This window comes from Ceratotherium simum, chromosome 6, assembly GCF_057802395.1.
Source record: "Ceratotherium simum simum isolate JZ-2026a chromosome 6, ASM5780239v1, whole genome shotgun sequence".
Classification (NCBI taxonomy): domain Eukaryota; kingdom Metazoa; phylum Chordata; class Mammalia; order Perissodactyla; family Rhinocerotidae; genus Ceratotherium; species Ceratotherium simum.
Window position 1 is genome coordinate 78,076,864 of NC_141905.1, and position 16,955 is coordinate 78,093,818.

The 16,955-nt window shown below is 39.3% G+C and overlaps 1 protein-coding gene across 3 annotated transcripts in view; it reads left to right on the forward strand.

Annotated features, from left to right (window-relative positions):
- Positions 1 to 15,367, forward strand: part of SEC23IP (SEC23 interacting protein) — a 42,991-nt gene extending 27,624 nt beyond the window's left edge. The window contains exons 13-19 of one of the 3 annotated variants that reach the window (XM_087432711.1): positions 99 to 296; positions 4,632 to 4,787; positions 5,178 to 5,280; positions 6,443 to 6,628; positions 7,299 to 7,461; positions 8,217 to 8,318; positions 14,253 to 15,367. In XM_087432711.1, the coding sequence (XP_087288837.1) occupies positions 99 to 296; positions 4,632 to 4,787; positions 5,178 to 5,280; positions 6,443 to 6,628; positions 7,299 to 7,461; positions 8,217 to 8,298 (888 nt within the window). In that variant the 3' untranslated portion in view covers positions 8,299 to 8,318; positions 14,253 to 15,367. The remainder of the gene's footprint in view (positions 1 to 98; positions 297 to 4,631; positions 4,788 to 5,177; positions 5,281 to 6,442; positions 6,629 to 7,298; positions 7,462 to 8,216; positions 8,319 to 14,252) is intronic. The other 2 variants (XM_014785792.2, XM_087432712.1) reach the window with 2 other exon arrangements.
- Positions 15,368 to 16,955: the final 1,588 nt, after the last annotated feature.

Below are 16,955 nucleotides of genomic sequence, written 5' to 3' on the forward strand. Positions count from 1 at the left end.
CTGATCGTGCTGTAATGTTGAGATAGCATGTTTCGTAGTGATAGCTGATAACTGAACTTTTCCTCAAGGTTATGTTATGAAATGTTGCTATTTCACAGGAACAGAAAAAAGCAGCATCAGAAAAGAAGGCAGTGATGGCCGCTTCTGTGAAAGGACAAGAGGAAAGTGCTCAGAAAGCTAAAGAAATGGCTTCTCTCCCCTCAGAATCTAGTGAGTCCAAGAGGAAACTGCCAGTTGGTGCTTCTGTTTCTTCTGTGCGTGTTGATTATGAGTCTTTTGAAGTTGGCACTGGACAGGTAAGTTTACATGTTGACTAGGGCTGCATATTTTGTGTTGGAATCACGTCTTTATTATTTGTGTTGGCTTTAAATTCTTTAAACATTTATGGGAGGGTGGAGAAAATGGATTTTCTCTTAATAAAAATTGTATACTTCTTTCATAATGTTCAAAATAAGGGATTGAACGTTTTCTGAACATATCATCTAACTTTTGAAATTGTCTTTGTTTCAATTTTTCCACCACTCATAATTTTATAGCATTAGTCTCTCATAGACTAGCAACAGAAATGGTGATAGTTAGAAAATTATGTTCAGAATATACTTAAATTTCTGTGAGAGAAGCTTGCTGCATTCAGTCAACCTACGTTTTTTAGTATTCACAATTCTTCCCTTGGGGAAAAATTCCTATGAAAATCGACCAAGTAGTTGATAATGCTGCATTTAATAATATACTTTAATATACTTGTATCTCAGAGGCTTAGAAGTATGGAAATACTTTTATTTTTTATGTTTTTATTTAATTAATTTATTTTATTTGTGAGGAGATCATCCCTGAGCTAATATCTGCCAATCCTCCTCTTTTTGCTGAGGAAGACTGGCCCTGAGCTAACATCCATGCCCATCTTCCTCCACTTTATATGGGACACCGCCACAGCATGGCTTGCCAAGCAGTGCATCGGTGCGTGCCCGGGATCCAAACCGGCGAACCCAGGGCTGCCGCAGCGGAGCGCGTGCACTTAACCACTTGCACCGCTGGGCCGGCCCCTGGAATCAATTAGACAGTGATACTTTCAGTATATTTATAGTTGTGTGTGTAAGATTCTGTTATCATGAGTGCTTTCATGAATGATTTAAAGAAGGCAGCAAATGGAACTGGATGTTTGCTGTAGCCTGTTAAAGCTTTTAAGCCCAATTCATTGATAAAGAGTGCATTTTTTGTTTTTTATTTTGCTGAGGAAGATTTACCTTGAGCTAACATCTGTGCCAGTCTTCCTCTATTTTATATGTGGGATGCTGCCACAGCATGGCTGGTGAGTTGTGTAGGTCCGTGCCTGAGATCTGAACCCGTGAACCCTGGGCTGCCGAAACAGAGTGCCTGGAACTTGAACCACTCGGCCATGGGGTTGGCCCCAAGAGTGCATTTTTTAAATGTCTGTTTTTGAACATGAGCAAACTTGAACAGACTCTAGCAAATAAAGGGCAGATATTTCCTCACCTAACTGTGAAGGGGCAGAGGGGAGAACGAGATTTGTGGAACCAGGGGCTCCATGCCACCAGGACACTCTCACTGTGTGCCCTCCTCTGGGAGTTGGCCTTCTCCATGAAACTGGAGTCAGGGGTATTGGTGGCTCTGGGCTCATCTCTTTACAGCTTTATGACCATAGAGGAAAAGGAATCTCTCCTGGGAGGTCCATTTAGGAAAATTTCAAGGAGAGATTTTACTTGACTTGGTTTGAGTCACAAGTCCTTCTGGACCAATTCTTGTTGCCCGCGGAATGGGGCCCAGGTTGATTGACCCAGCCCAGGTCATGTGCCACCTCCATGGTGGGTGGGCCACTGTGGGCAGGTAGGATCTGTTACCCAGAGGGTTGTTGGGCAGTCCAGACAACAGGCACAGTGTGCATCATTCATTGCCAGAAAGCCAAGAAGTAGTGATTAAACAAAAGAAGAGTAAAAAAATAATTTCATAATCTCCTTTACCAGAGCTAACCACTGTTAACTGTTTGAACAAGGCATTCTAGACTTTTAATCGAGTATATATTTACGTATATATTTTAACAAAAAGGAGGAAATACTACATGTAATCTTTTACTAAAACATTATACTTGCTGTTTTCAAACAGTATATTGTGAATATATTCCCATGTAAGTTAATATCCGTCTCCAAGTTCATTTTTAATGACTGCTCTGTTTCACTGTTTTGAAAGAATGATTTATTCTGTCATTTACTTGTTATTGGATGTACTGGTTTTCCAGGGCTGCCGTAACAAAGTCCCACAAATTGGGTTGCTTAAAACAACAAAAATTTATTGTCTCACAGTTCTAGAGGCTGGAAGTCCCAGTCCGAGGTGTCAGCAGGGCCATGCTCCCTCTGAAACCTGTAGGGGAGAAGCCTTCCTTGCCTCTTCCCAGCGCTGGTGATTTACCAGGTGTTCCTTGGCTTGCAGATGCATCGCTCTGGTCCTCCATTTTCACATGGCGTCCTCTCGTCTTCACATTGTCTTCCCTCTGTGCATGTCTGTCTCTCTGTCCAAATTTCCCCTTTTTATATTAACATCAATCATATTGGATTAGGGCCCACCCTAAAGAACTTATTTTAACTTGATTACTGCTGTAAAGACCCTATTTCCAAATAAAGTCTCAGGTACTGGTATGTATCTTTTTTAAGGGGAGACATAGTTTAACCCATAACATTGGACACGTAGGCAATTTCTAGTTTTTCACTCTTTGAAGCAATCCAGTGGTGAACAGTTTTAAATCAATTTTCTGTATACATTCTTTATTGTATCTTTCAGTTAAATAAGTAGAAGTGGGATAGCTGGGCTAAAGGATGTGCACATGGAAATTTTGGTAGTTACTTCTGCTTGCCCCTGGAAAGGTTGTGCCAGTTTGTACTCCCACTAGCAGGTTATAAGATTGCCTCTCTCCCCTCTCCCTCATAGTATTGGTATCATCATTCTCCTTTAAAAATATGTCGTGTTCTTACTTTTATAATTTTTTTCTAAAGAAATAATTTTTTTTACATGAAAATAGGAGATTTTTACTTTCTTTTTAGTATTTTGTTTGTATCTCTGGTAACTTTATAGGGAAAATGATATCTCACTGTATTTCTTTGAGCACTAGCGAGGTTAGATATTATCTCATACGGTTTTTAGGCATTTTTCTTTTGTGAAGTGCTAGTTTTACCTCTTTTTCTATTGAGTTCCTTTTTTCTTTACTGATATTTAAGAATTCTTTATATATTAAGGATATTAGCCCTTTGTCATATATGTTGTAAATATTTTTTTCAGTTTGTAAGTTTTCTTAAGTTTTTTTTTTCTGAAGCTGGGGGAAAATGCATAATCTTGAGAGCATCTCCTATGTGGCCCTCATCAGTTGCAGAAACTATTGAATTTGCTAGTATAAGGGCAAGCCAAGGGATGTGAAGTCTAGACTTTGTTAGAAACGGCAGCCTAGGGGCCGGCCTGCTGGCATAGTTGTTAAGCTCGTGTGCTCCACTTTGGTGGCCTGGGGTTCGCAGGTTTGGATCCCGGGCCCAGACCTTTGCACTGCTTGTCAAGCAACGCTGTGGTGACGTCCCACATACAAAAATGGAGGAAGATCGGCACGGATGTTAGCTCAGAGCCAATCTTCCTCACCAAAAAAAAAAAGATCAGCCTAGTGTAGTAGAAAGAGCATTGGATTTGGAATTAGCAGTCCTCATTCTGCCCCTCACTGCTGTGTGCTCTTGGGTAAGGGATGTCACCTATCTGAGCATTACTGCCTTCACGTGAGAAGTGGACATGATGATTCTTGCCGTACCTCCCTCTTTCAGTGGACCTCTACTGAGCACTTGAATTGTGTCATTCGTTGTTCTTCGCTCTCAGGATACTAAAATGATGAAGACACACGCTGCCACTGAGCAGCAAACGAAAGAGCTTTGTAAACTGCAGAGTGCTATACGACTGTCGGTGCTTTCTCTTACTCTAGGCAGTTCTCAGTGAGCTGAGAGGCTGCATGCAAGCTGCCCCCAAACCCAGGCTCTTTTGGGACAAATCATTTTTCTAATGGAAAGAAACTTACCTTAACAAATGAGGATGGTAGTTATAATAGAAGTAACAGTCTTTAAATGCTTAAAATATGCCAAGCTCTGTGCTAAGCACTTTATGTGGATTAGGTTATTTATTTTTCAATCACATTATGAGTTTGGCATTGTTATGATCCCCATTTTATAGATGAGGAAAGTGAGGCTGAGGCAAGAGAGGTTAAGAAACTTGCCCAAGGTCACACAGTAAGGAGTGGAGCCAGGATTCAAACCCAGGCAGTTTGATTTAGAATCTGCAGTTTTAATCACATTTATAACTATAATAAATATAATACTTGCTATTTACTGTATATATTATGCTATACAACAAGTAAAAGTATAGCCAGAGGATGTAATAATCTGTAAAGATTTTAAAGAGAAATTTTTTAATCCTTTAAAGCTAGGAGCAGCTGTCCATGACAGTGATTATAAGCATCCTAAGCCACACCTTGAGGGGCATCATCTGTGTTGGGATGCTTTTAATTAAGTGCAGTTCCAGCTTGAACTTTGGAATTTTGAATTATGTGACATTGGAATAACCATCTTTTATTGTTTTTTGATTCTTTCTAGGTGTCTATTATTTACAGCTCATTAGACTTTGAACCAGAGATTTTCTTTGCCTTGGGGTCTCCAATTGGTATGTTTCTGACTATTCGAGGAGTGGACAGGATAGATGAGAACTACAGGCTTCCCACCTGTAAAGGGTTCTTCAATATTTATCATCCAGTGAGTGAATTGCATTTACTTCCTGTTTTGAAGAAGGTGAAACGCCTGTCCTCTTCATGCTAATAGATTCTCAGAGTATTTCTTAGGAATTAATACTGATTTTGATTCTGTACAACTCAGCTCTCTGTCCTAATAGATACAGTCTGATACTTTCCAATAAGTTTTTCTACCAGAAAGCCTTTGTTCAAGGAAATAATTCTATTGCTTTACTTGGAAAGTAATTTTATTCACAAACTTGAAAGTCGTGTTGTAAATCACTGGTATTTGAATAACGTGTGAAAAAAAAAATCAAAATCTCTGGTTTGCCAGTTATCCCTTTTCTCACCCAACTAAGATATGTAACTCAAAATAAAACAGCTTTTCATAAATTTCCAATTCTTCTATTCATAGCTTGATCCAGTGGCCTATAGATTAGAACCTATGATTGTTCCAGATTTGGATCTAAAAGCAGTTCTCATTCCACATCACAAAGGCAGAAAAAGACTTCATTTAGGTAAAGAGCAAATACTATAAAAACTTGTTTCCTTCCTATCATTTTGTAATCTGTCATTTGTCATGAATTATGAAAATTTTAACACAAAGTCTATTCTGACAGAATTAATGTTATTTAAGTGCTTACTATGTTCAGAACCTGTTTACTGAATATTTGGAGGAGCTATAAAGAAAGTTATGAATGAGTTCCTTCTCCATGATGACTTTCTCCTTGATAACCTTCTAATTGTTGAGATAATTAGGAATGGGGGAAGTTGGTAATAAAGTGATGAGATGCATAGATTTTGACAGGATTTGTTTATAATTTTTGGAATTGGAAAGCAGAATAACATTTGAACTAATGACCAAACCATCAAGAAATAAATTTGATGCTAAGTCAAGTGAGCTGTTATTTCCTTGCTAACTAGACAAACTTTTTCTATTTAAAAAATTCATTAAACAGAATGGATTGATAATAATTCCAAGTGGAGTTTAGGTTTCTCTTATGCCAGTTGACAATGTTGGGTGGGAGGGATGGGAGTACAAAGGAGAAGAGCAGGAAAAGTGGTCATGCTCTCTTATTTAAAGTGTTTTTTTTTTTTTCTTTTTTGTTTACATCATGCTTTTTAAAAATACTTGACTTTTTTGAAGTTAAAATGAGAAATTTGATGCTCAAAGACCTTGAATTCAAATATGATTTATTAGACAAAAGTAGAAAAGGTGAAGGGGCAGGAGTTTCTTCATTTTTAAATTAGAAGTTTAAATTGTGGTTATTTCAGAATCTCAAATTCTCAAAACAATTCCACGTTACAGAATAGAAAAAGTCATCTTTTTAATCTTGGGCCCATATTTTAACTTACATTAAAAAAACCCCACATGAATGGGGTGGGAATGTAACCCCACTTACATTTTTATAGTATTTCAACTCTTTTTTTTGGAGGGAGGAAATTTATAGGTTTTGGCTGGCTCAAGTTTAGTTGTTAAAAAAATGACAGAATACGACTCCTCAAAACATTTTAACATGTTGCGAGTTCTTGGCTGAGAAACTCCATATATTTGACATTTAAGAGAGGAATAAGAGGTCTTATCCTGTCTGAGAATAGTGTTAACTTTTGTTTTAATTTTTGTGGTGCAGAATTTTACCCAGTGACTAATAACTTGATGTGTCATCTTCATCTCTGTAGAGTTGAAAGAAAGTCTCTCGCGTATGGGATCTGATTTGAAGCAGGGCTTCATTAGCTCTCTGAAAAGTGCTTGGCAGACGTTGCATGAGTTTGCCCGTGCTCATACCTCTTCACCTCAGTTGCAAGAAGAGTTAGAGAAGGTAGCCAGTCAGATCAGAGAAGAAGAAGAAAAGCGAGTAGTTGAAGGTAAAGTTGATATTTGAGGCATTTTCCAGTACAAATGTTATTTGTGAATATCACGCTTATAAATTATTTAATGATGCTTTTCCATTCTAGTCTTTTTTGTTAAAATGTAGAGGCTCTTCCTGTGAAGCAAAATCTGTTGTGATAATCTTTATTTCGAAATGCATGTCATCCTTTTTTACTAGGTTTTTGCCTGATAAGTTACTGAACTTTTTACTCTGTAATCTTAAAGTTTTGCTGAGATTCAGAAACCAGAGTGGAGTGTCAGAGTTGAGGACCAAGTTTGTATTCAGGCATTCTAAAGACCCACTCTGAGAAATGATCTTGATGCTGTTGTTGAACTGTGTCCGTTATAGACGTTACAGGCAATGTCAGGTCATTGTGCCTTGATGTTTTTGACTTTTTCAGATTCTAATTCTATTTCCTTTCTTTCTACAATGCTCTCTCACCCCTTTTCTTCAAAACTTCTGTCAGCTCGTTGGCTCTTTCTCCTCTCTCTCGAGTAACCAGCCCCTCTTCCCTTGGCTCTTTGGAGGAATGGGAAGTGAGCCTGGTAGCTCCTCAGGTTGCTACGTGTGTCAAGCAATATTCTCATTGAGCCCAGAGAGTCAGCTAAAGTCAAAGGATAATGATTAAGTGATTGACTTTGACATTGAAATGGTTTAAATTCTAGCAGAAAAGATTGTTGAAAGTCCAGATTTTTCCAAGGATGAGGACTACTTAGGAAAGGTTGGAATGCTAAACGGAGGCCGTCGAATTGACTACGTTCTTCAAGAAAAGCCAATAGAGAGTTTTAATGAATATCTTTTTGCTCTTCAGAGTCACTTATGCTATTGGTAAGTGTTCTCATCTTTGATAACATTCACATGGCCTTTAGGTGCTAGCACATACAGCAGATTTAGTGACTCTTTTGCTGATTTATCATTTGTTATGGAATATTAATTTGAATGCCCATATACTCAAAATCAGTATTTCCCTCCTTTAATTTAGTTTCCAGAAGATGGCAGTATGTCATCTGCCTTTAAAGGCCTTTGGTACTTGCACACTGTTTTGTTTTTGTTTTCTTTTCCTGAGGAAGATTACTCTGAGCTAACACCTGTTGCCAATCTTCCTCATTTTTTTGCTTGAGGAAGATTAACCCTAAGCTAATATCTGTGCCAGTCTTCCTCTACTTTATATGTGGGTTACTGCCACATCGTGGCTGACGAGTGGTCTAGGTCCACACCTGGGATCCGAACCCATGAACCTGGGCCGCCGAAGCGAAATATGCCATACTTAACCACTACATCATGGGGCCGGCCTCTGCACACTGTTTTTGTAGGATGGTTTTCGCAGGATGGGAGTGGTAGGGACTTTGAAAAGCCATCCTTTCATATATCCCCCTGTCACCAAGGAGAATTGCAACACGGCTATTTTGGAGCTGAATGGTATCCATCCAATTTGTAAGGACAGCTCTGAGATTACACTTCTTTTCATTAATGCCCTCCTTAGGTAGAGTCGAATAGAATAAAAGCTGTGTTTTCCACCTTTATGCATAGAAGTTAATTTCTACTAATTGTCTCTTAAGTAAACGTTCTTTTCTTTTTGATAGGGAATCTGAAGATACTGCCCTGTTATTACTTAAAGAAATTTATCGAACAATGAACATTAGTCCAGAACAGCCCCAGCATTGATTGGACTTCAGTTTCACTCTGTGAGTTTATCTTTATTTTGTGTATAAATTCTTTTTTTTTTTTTTAAAGATTTTATTTATTTATTTATTTTCCGCCAAAGCCCCAGTAGATAGTTGTATGTCATAGCTGCACATCCTTCCAGTTGCTGTATGTGGGACACGGCCTCAGCATGGCCAGAGAAGCGGTGCGTCAGTGCGCACCTGGGATCCGAACCCAGGCCACCAGCAGCAGAGCGCACGCACTTAACCGCTAAGCCACGGGGCTGGCCCTGTGTATAAATTCTAAATGTTTCATTCTGAAGTCTTTTTTATGGAGGTGTTATTGACTATAATTTTCTTTTTTCCGTTTCCTCTGAGTGCTTTTTTTAAAAAATTTAGAATAGAGACATTAAAGAAGGGAATTGGTTTGCAGTCTACATTTCTGACTTGTTAAACAATCTTCTTTCTAGTCTGCATAGAATTTGAGTTCTTTTATTTTCCGTTTTGTTTTTTTTTTGTGAGGAGATCAGCCCTGTGCTAACATCTGCCAATCTTCCTCTTTTTTTTTTTTTTTTTTGCTGAGGAAGACTGGTCCTGGGCTAACATCCGTGCTTGTCTTCCTCCACTTTATATGGGACGCTGCCACAGCGTGGCTTGCCAATCAGTGCGTCGGTGCGCGCCTGGGATCCAAACGGCGAACCTCGGGCTGTCGCAGTGGAGCATGCACACTTAACTGCTTGCGCCACCGGCCCGGCCCCCTCAGTTTCTTTTTAAAATAGACTCCTAGGAATATCAGTTAGGAATTCCTTTGGTTGTAGGTAACAGAACTCAACTAACGTTACCTTAAACAAATAGAGGTTTGTTTTCCTTATGTAACTGGATGGGCTCGTCTATTGAATGATGCCCCCAGACAACCAAGTTGTTTGCATCTCTTCACCTGCATCTTGGCTCTTGCTGCCTCATAGTTACAGGATGGCTCCAATAGTTCCAGACATCATATCTACAGTCAAAGCATGAATAAGGGGGGAAAGAGCAGTATCAGTATGTCTATCCCTTTTAATTAGGAAAGCAAAAGCATGTCAAAGAATTCACTCATGCCTGTTGAGTAAGCCTATGTCCCATGTCTCCCCCAACCCCAAATTGCATGAAAGATTATAAAAGTTTTGTTTTAAGCATTCCCAGTCTTTTTATAGAAGGAAGGAATGTGGAAGGGGAAACCTATGATGAATGAGCAATCCTGCAAGTCGGCCACGCTCTATATTGCTGACTGTTCTCCTGAGACACCTGCTACCTATTTTTCCTCACTAGATTATGCATCACTTTAAAAAATAGGTGATGTGTTTTTTGAAACGTTAGAAATTTAGCTTTAGCCTTTGAAAGAGTAAAATATAAATTAGTGAGCTCTCAATTGCTAAAATCAAAAGTAGTTCCTGTAACTTTTTGATTTTCTAATAATATATGATAAGTTCAGCCTCCACCTTCTTATTTTGGAGAGAGAACCACTTTTAGTAGGATTTCCTTAGAGAAGTTTTCCTGGGCATATCCAATCAAATATGTATGCATATTAAAACAGAGAGATCTCATTGAATGTACTGTTCTGCAACTTGATGTTTTTGATCAGCCATATAGCTTGCACAGCTTTCCGTATTAGCTTGTGTAGATCTTTTTCATTGTCTTTAATGGTTACGTAGTAATCCATTGTATGGCTCTATCCTGTCTTATTTAGCCAGTTTCCTGTTAATGGACATTTAGATAATTTCCTAATGTATATTAAGGAGTCTTAGTCAATAAGAGTAGGTAAGAGGTCTAAAAAGCTATTTTATAATCACACTCTTGATGCCATTTTATCAATTCTCAGCATTTTTTGTTTTGCTGAGCAAGATGGGCCCTGAGCTAGCGTCTGTTGCCAATCTTCCTCTGTTTTGTGTGTGAGCCACCTTCATGGCCACTGATAGACAAGTGGTGTAGGTCTGCACTTGGGAACTGAACCCTGGCCGCCAAAGCAGAGTGTGCCGAACTTAACCACTAGGCCACAGGGGCTGACCCCCACCATTTCTGATATTACATTATTAAAATAAACTAAATGTAGCGTCAAAAGCTACCACAGTCCAGATTTTCAGTTATATAATAGTCATTCAGTTGGTTGACACATATTTATTCAGGACCTGCCATGTGCCAGGCGTCAGTTTTCATGCTGCGGATAAGTGGTAAACAAGATTGCATTCTCACATTTAAGGAACTTAAGTTATCTTCTACTGGGAGAAGATTGACAGTAAACCTGTACTTTACTACGCAAGTGAATTTCAGATATTGATAGGTTCTGTGGAGAAGATAAAATAGGAAGATGTGGAGAGTGACAGGGTTGCTTCTAGGGAAGGCCTTGCTGAGTTGGTGACATTGGCGTCAAAATGTGAAGGCTGAGAAGGAGGTGGACATCTCAAGATATGGGGAGAACAATCCAAGTGGAAAGAAGGGCAGCTGCAACGGTCGGTAGTGAGATGGGAGCAGGCGTGTTGTGTTTGAGGGACAGAAAGCAGACCAGTGTAGCCAGAGGGCAATGCTGAAGGGGAGGGTGGAAGGAGGTGAGTCAGAGAGGGGGGTGGGCCTGCTTATGAGGGATCTGGTAAGGTATTTGCATTTTGCTCTAAGTGTAATGGAAACAGTGGAGGTCTTTAAGAAGAGGAGTGAGGTGATTTGGTCTGTACTTTAGAAAGATTGCTCTGGGTGCTGGGTGGAGGGTGGGCTGTTGGGCAAAGGTGGAGGAAGGGAGAAGAGTTAAGAGGCTAGTCGTGACTCTGACTAGGGGTGTAGTGGTAGAATGGTCCAAGATGGTTGAATTCAGGTCTGTTTTGGAGGTAGAATTGTTTCGGACTTACTGAGCAATTCATTTTGGGGTATGAGGGAAAGAAGAGTTAAGGATGACTCGTGGGATTTTGATGTGAGCAACTCGGGGGATGGTGGCACCTTTTCCTGGGAGGGCATGTGGAGGGAGCAGGGCTTTGGGGGAATGAAGGGGATTTGGAATCAGTAGTTGTGTTTTGTCAAGTCAGTAGTTGATGATGTTGGTCTGAAGCTCAGAGGAAAGCTCAGAGCTAAAGATAATAACCGTAGCCTCATCAGCATGTACTTGCCACGTGAAGCCACACGCCGGGTGAGATCACCTAGGAGGAGTGTGTAGGTGGAGAAGAGAGGGGTTCTGTGCAGAAGGAGGAGCCAAGGAAGTGAAAGAAAATCCAGGGGCTTGTGATCTCAGGGAAGCTGAGAGAAGACTACTTCAAGGAGTGAGCCATCAGCCAGGTCAGATGCTGCTGAGAGGTCGAGTAAGAGGAGGACCGAGAGTTGGCCATTGGCTTGAGGAGGACGTAGGACATCATTGGTGACCTTGAGCAAAGCTATTTTAATGTCATGGCAGAGGGGAAGTGGGTTGAGGCGGGGTAAGGGGTCAGAGAGGAAACAATTTTACTGTGAAGAGTAATAGAAATAAGAGAGGGACATTTCGTGATACTAAGGTGTGTTTGTTTGCTGATGACAGTGATCCATTATTGAGGGAGAAATTGATAATGCAAGAGCAAAAAGGGATAATTATTGGAGGAAATACTTGCAAAGACAATGCGGGCTAGGGCCAGGGCAAAGGGAAGGGTTCAGCCTTAGAAAAGGAGCAGGGATGCATCTTTCCTGGTAGTGGAGGAGGGCAGAGTGTGGGGACAGACAGTGATAGGTGGGTGAAATTGGTGGTGAGAAGAGGGAGGTTCTCTGGTTACTTCAGCTTCCTCTCTGAAGTGTGTGAGAGGAAGGTCACCAGTCCCGGGCTTGTGGGAGATGTGAGGAGAGAGGAGCAGAATGATACTCATCTCAGAGTGAGGGGAAGGGAGTTGACCAGCAGAGTGTGGTAGGATCGGATTGCAGGTGCATTTGATGTTTGGTCGTAAATTTGAAGTGAGTACAGTGAGCGCAGTTGCCTGACTTCTCTGGCCACCTGCCGCTACTTGGGTGAGGTTCAGAGTAAGCAGATATTTGGGTTTGCTAGGATTAGGGTTTTGCCAGGTGAGTAAGACAGGAAGAGAAAGACAAGGGAGCTGAGGGGAGGTGATGGAGGGTGAAAAAAGCGAGAGGTCAGTGGTAGGATGAGGTCGGAGAATTCCAGGAGAGAAGAGTGAGCCGAAGGTTGGGGTGAGAGGCGCGAGGTGGGGTCGCTGAGGCAGCGCAGGGCATTGGTGTGTCATAGGATCCGGTGTGGGGTGTTACATTCTGCTAAATAAATACTCTGTGTGCTTAAAAAGCAATTTAAAAAATTATACAATAATAGTGCCTCATAGAGAAACCTTAGAAAATAGGGTATTTTTGTTTGTTATTGATTTATAATTATGATACTTAAGGATATGAACCTTTATCATTGCTAATATTTTTTTTCCAGTTTGACATTTGCCTTTTATTTTTGCTTATGCTTTGGATTCGGGGGTGGTGGTGTGGAGAGCATGTTTTTAAAATATGTCGGCCAGTCTTTTAAGATAAATTATTATTTAGGTAATTACATTTATTTTCTTTTTGTTTTTAAATGGTTTTGTTTTTCATTTGACTTCAGTTTAGAAGAATACAGCATAGAAAAGGATTGAACTTTTTTCTTAAATAATCTTTTTTGCCTGTACCGTATATTGAATAATGTACCCTTTTGTTGTTGGTTTGGTGTTTTTATTATATGCTATTATTTGACATTTTTTATCATATGACCAATATTTGTTTTCTGGGCTTTCTGACATCTCTTATGTTAACTTATTTATCTACCATATTTCACTGATTTCAAGTCATATATTTTCCACTTTTTAGCATCTTTAAATTTGGAGTGCACCTTAAAATCACCTGTTGCCTGGATGGAAGTTGAGTTCTTCCCAAGGTGATTTGTATTTTCTTCTGCCAGTCACTAGGGGGCACTACCAACCTGCGTCTGCTTCAGCTAGTTTCTCTGCTTGAGATTTTCCTGGACTGCACTGGTAGTGCGAATTCAGACCACGAAATTTGTGGGTCTCTTCCCACTGTCAAGGAAGAGGTGTGCCAACTTCTTTGCCGTCGCTTCTGTGAGAAGGGTTATTTTATTTACCCCTCACTGAGGCTGTAGCCGTTCAGTGACCTCACTTTTTGTGAGTCTGTCTCCTTTTAGACTCCCTATCCTGGGCATCTTTTCTTTGCATGGTCCATAAAATAATGGTGTGCCTTGCAGTTGATGGTGTATTAGAGTCAGTGAAATATGGTATTTTATTAATTGTCACTTTATAGTTTTTACTGTCTGACAGTGCAAGTTTTTAAGTATAGCATAGTCTTGGCTATTATTCCAAATGAATTTTGAAATGATTTAATTTCCCCTGACATACTCTCTCCATAAAATAAGCAAAACCCAAACAATGTAGTCCCAGGATTTTAGCATCACCTAATATGAAAAACTAAGAACCTTTCATTTCAGACATAATTTGTTCAGTGTTCATTGTTATATTTCTTCTTATACTTGGTTGTAAAACTTAGTCAAGAATTTAAGTTCCTAATACTGTACTAATATGATAAAATAATTAATTTGAAATATTAACAGTTCTATACGTGATTCATTCAAGCATAGATCAGTTTTGCTGGATAATTCTTTTATGTGTATCTCCTTTAGTCCTTTTTAGAATTGTTCTTTAAAAAGCCTCAGATTAACCTGACAAAAATTTGGTCTTTTGCTTTCTGTGCTCGTTTTCTTATGAAGATTATCATGCTAGTCAGTCTCCGTGGCTGCTCCCTGCTGCACTTGTCCCTCCGGAGGCCTGTCTGAGGCCTGGGGACTTGTGCTCACGGGGTGTGTTCTGCGGAGGTGGTTTACAGGGTTTGTTTAGTAAAGTTGAGCACTTCACAGTGTGTTGTTTTACTTCAGAAAAAAATAACAATGCATTATTATATTATTGCTGTAAGTTTGTGAAGTTCACCAAGGATTCTTTTTTTCTTTTAAAGACTTGCTTGTCTTTCCAGAAAGTTGCAGTATAAATTACATTGCTGAGAAGATCCCCAGAGGACATTCCCAGCTTGCTCCTGTGATGGGTCACAGAGTATTGATTCATCGACAGTTGCTGAGATGTAATTCTCAGATGTAGGGATTCATTTGAAAGAAAACATACTGAACAAAAAGACAATGAAAAAATCAGTACTACATTTGGACAGTATAGATGAGAAATGTAATCACAAGAATTATGCAATTAAAAATTCCTCAGATCAGTTTAGTTTTATAGTTGTCAAAGTAATGTGTGATATCAATGAAGAAATATTTGTAGCATGCAGACAGTTGTTCTGTTTCTTAAAAAATTATTGTCAGTGGGCTATTAAACTTGCATATTTTTTTAATTGATGTAGTATGTTCTTTTATTCAAGTATGGACTTCTTGAGAAACTATAGTAATATGACTTTTAAAAAATTTATGTTCTACTTTAAATGTAAATTGTAGTTCTGACTGCGTTAATGCGGGATCATTTGTATTTGTTAAGAGGAAGTAACCACGAGCACTTGTTCCAAGTTGAATCTGAGGTTGTTATGAAGCCTTTCAAGCTGTAGCTGAGAGCGTAGTTGTGGAAGAGAGTGAAAGGCTCCTTCCTGCGCAGCAGCCCTAGGAAGCATTCTCCCAGCACGTCCATTTCTACCAGGAGAGGGGAGCAAATGAGCGCTTTTCCGGTTTGTCATCTAAGGTAACTGTGCAGTCGCCTCATTGCTGAAGTTCCAATGAATGTGAGAACCAAAGTAGAGTTGTTCTTTTTGCTTTGTATTAATTTTACTTATACCAAAGTGTTTGAAAGTATGAAATGTATTGCTTCTAGACTATAAATCTACTTCATGAAAAGACTGTTCTGTAATATTTCACTTTGTTTTACTATAACTTCAGATTATCTTAAATATTTTCCTAATACTACATAGGAATGCTGAATTTTCTTTTGTTATGCAGTAGAAACATTTTACACTGTTTACATAGTTCTCATGGAACATAGAATTTTTTGAAAGCAACTTATGATACACATTTTTTGTGTATATATTCTAATTAGTGTGAATAAAACTGTAACATCAATGCATTTTTTTAAGCAGCCAACTTCTGTTTTTCTTGTCTTCTTTAAAAGTCTTCCTATGAGTTCAGCGTTTCTTTACTTTTCATTGTGAGTACCTGCTATATATAGTTAATATATAACATTTGCTCCTAATTATAGAATCAGGACAGTAGAGTTTTAGGGCTCCAGTTGACCCCAGATAACATGTCTTCCAGCCACCTCATTCTGTAGCTGAGGACATGACACTAAATGCCGTTCTCAGACGATCTGGGCTGGAGTACAGGTTCACTGACTCCCTTTCGGCCATCGTTTCTCTACACCAGTACTACTACTTTTCACCTAATTTCCCCGTAACTTCCCCAAACTGATAAGATAAAGAAAAATGAGGATTATTTATGTATATTTTAATAAAATCCAGTTTGATTTTTTAATTTATAACTGGTTTTGTCTGCATTATTCAGCCTACGTCTTCTGAGCATTGGGCCGAGGAGAAGGCATACTTGAACCAATGTCCATGGAAGAAACGTGTACCGGCTGAGTTTCAGAAATCTTGGATTTTATTTTAACTCTTGAGGAAACATAAATTAGAGTTTTTGGTGACTCTGCCTGTGGACATATATTTACATCACCCTTCAATTTCTTTAAAAAAAACAAAAACAAAAAAATAGTAGGTCTTCTGAGGGCAGAGTCTGCATTTATTAGCAAGCTGTTCACTATTGTAAACACCATGCCCAGCACAGAGTCTTGTCATGTAGTAAGGCACTTTCCAAGTGTTTGTTGAATAAAAGAATTTTAAAAATCAAAAACATTATTTAACACTTGGAAGAGACCTTGGAAGACCATCCAGATCAGTGGTTTGCAAACTTTTAAAAAGCAGAACCCTTTTTCAAATGAAAACTGTCTCCAAATTTCAGTCCATAAACCAGATGAGAGTATAGCTGCTGAGTAAACCTTGACCTCCTTCTTTTCCCTGGGAACAGCTCATCCCCTCCTGGAAATCTCCTACCCTAGCCCCTGATCTGGATTAATGCCCTCCTTTTCCCCAGATGATGCAAGTCAAGTCGCTAGTTATTCTGAAAGGGTTTCGTATGCAGAGTTTGGGACAAAAATTAAAAAGCATCAGTGTCTGAAATTGAAGGTCAGAGAGTCATCATAAACCTGATGATGATTACCTACGCCTGGTTTGTTAATGTGGTATATAACAAGAGGAAGCTATTTCCAAGTTAGACAGACCTGTGTGTTTCTTGAACCCATCAGATAAGGGTGTTTTCTCAAATCCAGAGTGTGATTATAATAAAAGGAAACTACACAGATTATATTGATTTTTGAGGTAAGTATGTTATTGGAAAGGAGTGATCTACATAGAGCTTGAAAATGAGGAAGTTGGAGAGTAGATAGCACTATCCTGTCAGGGATGATCATCTATTGGAAATAGTTGCTCACAGTGTACAGTCTGATTATAAATAGGGTACTGGAGATCAAGACTGTCCCGGAGAACCCAGGATGATTGGTCTTGATATTTATATTACCATTCTTTCAGGTCTTTATGACTTGTGGCATCTAACTACCTTAGTGCTGGGCCTTAGTGTTTACCAAGCAACATGCTGGTGGTGACTTGGTTTCCCAT